General features: G+C 27.8%; 1 protein-coding gene across 1 annotated transcript; it reads left to right on the top strand.

Moving 5' to 3' along the window:
* Positions 1 to 3,005: 3,005 nt before the first annotated feature.
* LOC118049570 (probable calcium-binding protein CML46) lies at positions 3,006 to 3,964 on the top strand. The gene has a single exon (XM_035059608.2). It carries the CDS (start codon positions 3,266 to 3,268, stop codon positions 3,902 to 3,904), a length of 639 nt encoding a protein of 212 aa, XP_034915499.1. The 5' UTR covers positions 3,006 to 3,265; the 3' UTR covers positions 3,905 to 3,964.
* Positions 3,965 to 6,469: the final 2,505 nt, after the last annotated feature.

The following is a 6,469-nucleotide window of genomic DNA, read 5'->3' on the forward strand; positions in this document are numbered from 1 at the left end:
TGTTTTAGTTAGATAAATTTGAAATTAAAAGTTTTTTAAGTGATATTTTTTTAAAAAATATTATCTTTGAAAACATGTTTTTTTTTACACCTATTGTTTTAAAAATACATAAATTCACTTCAAAATTATTCTAAAAAAAAAATTATTTTTTTATATATTTTATCTATATTTTTTTAACAAAATACATTCCTATCTTTCTAATTTTTTTTCCTTTCAAAATTAGCATCCTCACCGGCTTTGGGATAGCCGCATGCTAATTCAAACACTCTATATATTTTTGCAGTGATTCACTTCGATAGTTCATTTTGAAGATTCTTTATGTCAATAAATGGATAGGCTATTTCCATCACTGGGCAAGCCAGAGATCGGAGTGGTCTTGAGTTGTTATTCTAGGCCCAATAGGCCTGCCTTGTTTAAAAATTCATTTCTCGGAAAGCCCAGTAAAATCCTTCACGATAATGAATATAGTTAAGCTCATTATCTTAATTAGATTGGTAGCCCAGCCTTAATGAGATTCATATTATTATAATATATGATGATTGATCATATTAATTCACTGTTGATTTGAAAGAAAAAGGATATATTTATGCCACCAAATAATTTAGTTGGAAAATAGAAGTCATTAATATGTTAGTGATAATATCAATATAAAATATATTTATAAAATTAGTAACGATAAAATAATAAAATCTTAACTACTTTTTTGTAATTAAATATAAATTTAATTAAATAAAAAAATCAAAACGTAATTGGATGTCAAATTAGATATTTTCTTATTTATTTATTTATAGATATATCAAACTTTTATTTAAAATAAAATATAATAATTAAAAATAAATAAATCTAATCACCTCATAAAGTTATGAAATAAAAATAACATCCAAAAAAAAACTCATAAATTTTATTGAAAGCTGAAATGATCATTAATATTCTCAACACAAACTTTACTAATATATGGTTCACACTTATATTTTACAGTAAATTCATATACTTGGATTCTCATAGTGAAATAGTTATTTTTACCCCTTTAAAACAAAAAAACAAACACCTTAAATTAAGGGGTAATGCGTTCTTTTTTATGGGATCAATTTATAATTATTAAATTAACCAAGCACATCCCAATCATATATATTCTTTTGCGTAGTATAAATCACTAAAAATATTTGTTTATAGAATTTCATTTTAATTTTAAAAAATAAAATGTCTAAATTACTCTTGAAATTTAATTTTCTTGGGCTTGCATCTAGGGACTTTTTTTTATCATTTTTTTTTATTTGTTTTTGTAATTATCAAGTACAATTCGATATTTTTAAAAATAAAATATTATTAAAAAAGATAAAAAATATTGAAGTATGATCTAGTTCTTGACAATACTTTACATGAGATCTTTGTTTTCTAGCATCACTAAGCATGAATATTGCACATATGCAGGAAAATAAAATAAAATAAAATTGAAGTATGATAACAAGGTTGCATATCATGTTAAAACTTGATATGTTTTGGATAAATTAGGACGGAACAGATTTTAGGGATTTCTAGGAGTTTCATCAATGATATTAACAATCTGTTATGCATACATACAATGCTTAGATGCTCCATATGTTTTGAGAGGCTGGCGATGGTTTTTCTCTATAAAGTGTTTTTACTTTTCCATTTATCAAATTTGTGTTTTTTAAAATATTTTTTTATTTGAAAATATAATAAAATAAAATAATTTTTTATTTTTTAAACTTTATTCTTGATATCAGCACATCAAAATGATCCAAAATTATTTTTAAAAGATAAATTTAAACCAAAAAATTTCAAAAAACTTTAAAAATAATTTCTAAACACAAAAATAAACATGCATCACTTGTTCCTTGGGTCATCTCTACGAGGAGGGAGAGAGAGCTCTAGTTACCACAAGTTTTAGGATCATGAGAGTTTTACATAGTCGTTAACTTTTGAACCTGTGAGATTAGTTAAGATACACATAAGCTAGTTCAGACACCCATTTTAATAAAAAAAAAAAAAAAGAGAGAGCTCTAGTATTGAAACTTAAACCATCAAGAATTTAATATATATTTGAAACTTGATTTAGAAGTGATGATTAAGATTATTTTAATTGCTGGAAAAAATGCAAAATGTAGTATGGAATAAATCAACTGAAGTAATTAAGATTTACCTTGTTTTTTTCCATAGATCAAATTATCAACGGATGCACTTGAGTTCATTCCCTACTCAAGTGTTGGCACCAACGTGCCCGCAAGGATGGAAAATTATAGAAGACTAGACTTTGATCTTTCGTTTTTTCCAAAGTCCATACGATTCCGTAGAAGAAAATTATTAAGGAAAACTATAGGTTAGCGGGTGACACAAGCTGGACACTTGTAAGCTATTTGTTTCTGTCTTTTAATTTTTTTTTAAAAAATAAATTTTTAAATAAAAAATACTATAAAAAACAAAAGCTAAACAACAAGCTACAAAAGTTCGTATCATATCACAATCACTGCATGGAAAATGCAAAGCAATAATGGAAAACCTTCTCAATCTCTTTTCCAAGAAACTGCAAATACTTCTGAGTATATAATAATTTAATCCCTGTATTCTTATTGACTTAATATCTTAGTCCTTTGACCGTCCATAACGGTCAAATCCTTAAAACCTCTCATAATTTCTTGGAAAATGATCAAACAATCCCTGAAACTTTCATTAATTAGGCAATTTCCTTTGAGCTATAATTGTCAAGGTGACAACTCAACACCCTACCAGAAAAGATACTATGCTATAAACATAAATAAAGAGACTAACCGACTATATATTAAAAAAAAAAAAAAAACACTAAGACTAAATAATTATTTAGTTGATAATTCTGTTTACTAGTCAAACAAGGGTTGATGAAAATTCCTAGATCATTCTTATCAACATAGAAACAGACGAATAAAAAATAGCCCCACTTTTCTTATAAAACATTCTCATCAAATTTCCTTTTCTTTTTGATGCAGGAGCATAGAAATTTCCCTCCAAGTATTGGACCTTTATGATAATTTCCTCGTGTTTTTTCTTCTTCCTTGTTTTGTACGGCAGCATACAAGCAGCTTCCCCTCCACCTCCCATGAAAGCGGAAGCTTTGATGCGTTCCCCAGCCGCCTCTATGTTGCGCCTATATAAATAAACAAGAACACAACCACCCTCAAAGCACACCATTCGACATTTATTTTTTCTTGGGAGATAGAGAATTAGCCTTCTACTTTCATTACTTGCAGCAATTGTTATTACTCGAGCAATGGATGCTTGCCAACTAGTCAGCAGCTTAGTCATGCTGCAAAACGAATCATCAAACGCTAACCAATCCTTTTCTCCATTGTTTACAATGGTTCATCTTGTCCTGTCTGAATTGATTCTTAGTAGGTTCAGTAATCTTCAGAAGTTCTTAGCAAGATTTTGGTTCTCTCTCCAATCCCAGCTAGGCCTTGGCAACTCAGAGCTTTGGGAAGATGATGATGGAAACCAAGACTCTGAGATATCAAAGCAAACCCAGGAGTCTTGCTCTGACAACAAGAGATCAGACGAAAGGAGTATATCCAGAGAGGACGTGGAGATGGTGATGGAAAACTTGGGACTTTTTTGCAGCAGTGAAAGTGAGGAACTTAAGGAGTGGATGGGTTCTGATGAGATTTCGCAGCTGTTTGATGAGAAGGAGCCCAGCCTGGAGGAAGTAAAGGAAGCTTTCAATGTTTTTGACCACAACAGTGATGGTTTTGTTGATGCAAGTGAGTTGCAGAGAGTTTTCTACAAATTGGGATTGAAGGAAGGACTTCAGCTGGAGAAGTGCAGAAAGATTATCAGAACCTTCGATGAAAATGGAGATGGAAGAATAGATTTTAATGAATTTGTAAAGTTCATGGAGAATAGTTTCTGTTGAATACAGCTTTGTGAATTATTAATAACACAGAAAACCCAAAATCCAGCATTTATTTTGATTTTTTCCTTCTTTAAATTAATTTTCCCTTTTCGTGTGTGTATTCAATTTGAATGTCTAGTTGCTCTATGGATACCTGCAAAGAAAACTAGGAAAAATAATTTTTTTGCGAAGCGGAAGAGCTCAATTTTTATAGCTATTGATAGTCTCAGATGCCTTGATCGAACAACTCTATAGTCTATATATAAAAATAACATGTATTAGCCACCACAATTATAAAAGTCAATGCTTTTAGGTCGAGAAATTTCTTTGATATATAATAACTTTAATTAATATACACGACAAAATTAACTAAAAATAATCCGATTTATTTTTCAAGTGCAGACAACGGATCTTTAACATCATTGACTTTTGCCCCAATTTTAAAGTTACCTATTAAAAGGTAACCTTGTTCACTGTAAAAAGGGTGTAATTTTTTTTAATTTTAATAAAAATATTAATATTTTTTTATTATTAATATGAATAACTTTTAATTTATTTAATTAAATGTACATATAAAATTCTCAATTTATAATTAAAATTTATTTTTTTTTGCCTTTTTTTTTCTGACCCACAATAAAATACAGTTCAAATAATTAGTATGGTCAAATATCAATTACACGTTGACCAATAAATATAATCACTTTCAACTTATCTGTCAGCTGAAAAAAGTAACAAAGGGATGAAAATAAATTTATTTTTATTTTATTTTAAATTAATTTTTTTGGTGTTTTCAGATTATTTTAATATGTTAATGCTAAAAATAATATATTTTTTATAAATTTTATTTTGATATATTTTTAAATAAAAATATTTTAAAAATTAACTTTTATTATATTTTTAAACAGCTCTTGAATCATTGGTTTATAAACGGGAAGGACTCCCCACTACAAAAGAGATTGGTTCAACTTTGTTTCTTCAGCTACTATTTGCTAATATATATATATATATATATATATATTAAACATAATTTTTGGCATTATAAAAAAAATTAATAGTTAATTGAAAAGTTGATATATACATTTAATAAAATAAAATGAAAGTTATATGAATTAATAAATTATAAAAATAATTATTAAAATTAAATAAATATTAAAGCACAAAGTTAAAAGATAGATGAACATGAAAATATTTGATTTCGTGGCACAATAAGCTCATCAAAATTGAAAATTGTTGGTATTAAACACGCTGAGAGTATATTATAGAACTTTCATTGCTAAGTTCCAGAAGGTTCTCCTTTCCACTTTTAATCAAAGCATCACTTAATGCAAGAGATTTTTTTTTTTTTTTTTTTCTAATATGCAACTTTCCGGGCATGATTTTTTATTGCTAAAGCTTTGTTAAGAGATTTCTAGAGGTCATGTTTTCTATAGTGTTAAAATTTCACGTTAGAGATCAAAAAAACATTCTGATAATGCTTAGTACTTACTATTTTATATTTGTTATATTTTTCTAGGTTGTTTATGATTTTTTTTTTCTATTTGATTTAAAACTCTTTTATTATTTTTACATATTTATTGAGGACTTTTGTGCCTAATTTTTTAGGAATTTTATTGCTTTTCCTTTATTTTTGGGTTTCCTTATTGGTTTAGATAAGTTTTGAAGTTTGTTTAAGGAGTTGCGAACCTATTAGAGAGATAGACAACTTGAACATAAAATATTTAATAATAAAACTTTTGAATTAAAGTTTTTATGTTATCCTTTTTTTTTTTTATAATAATCCAGTGTTCTTGTGTTGGTTCTGCCTATATAAATTAGTGTTAGAGCTCAATGATACCAGGTTTTTGCTTATTTGTGTTGCAATCCTAGATTATTTTGTTTGTTATGTGCCACTAGATAACCAAGGTTGGAAGAGGTCGCTTAACAAAACATATTCATGTAAGAATGGATGAAGATGTTCTATATTAGGAGATAAACATTCATAAGCTAGAGATGGAAGGCATATTGTAAATTTAACTTGTTAGTTGCCAGAGATAAGGAGCTCGAGGGATCGTGAGAAAAGTGATTATGGATTCATGACTAGTTTCAAAACTCATTTTAATGGCATAAGCAAATGAGACAACTTCTTAATTCGGGTGAATATGATATTGAAACAAATATTTTTTATGATTATGATTCTTGTGTGTATTAGAATCAACCACCAAAATTTGATGAGAAAAAAGTTCAAGATGTCATTAAGCTTGAAACTTTCAAAAAGCCTAAAAAATCAGCAAATTGGAATATACAAGGATTTTCTCATTAAAGTGAAGAATTCCTTGATACTTCGAAAGAATGTTTTGGAGCTAACTTTATAGATATTGAAGTAGTAGAAATTTCTTGTCATAGAGAAATAAATGGACCAACCTATTGTTCATTATCAATAATCAAGTGTCCAAAGTTGATGTTTGAAGAATTCAAGATGGATTTAATGCTGACAAAAAAGGTGTTGCAAAAAGATAACAATTTATTTGTTGTCAAGGATGATAACTTTATTCTAAATCTTGAGTTAGAGTTTGAAAGAGCTACTACAAAAGCTGTTGCACATAGTTT

This window comes from Populus alba, chromosome 17 (genome assembly GCF_005239225.2).
Source record: "Populus alba chromosome 17, ASM523922v2, whole genome shotgun sequence".
NCBI classification, from domain to species: Eukaryota; Viridiplantae; Streptophyta; class Magnoliopsida; order Malpighiales; family Salicaceae; genus Populus; species Populus alba.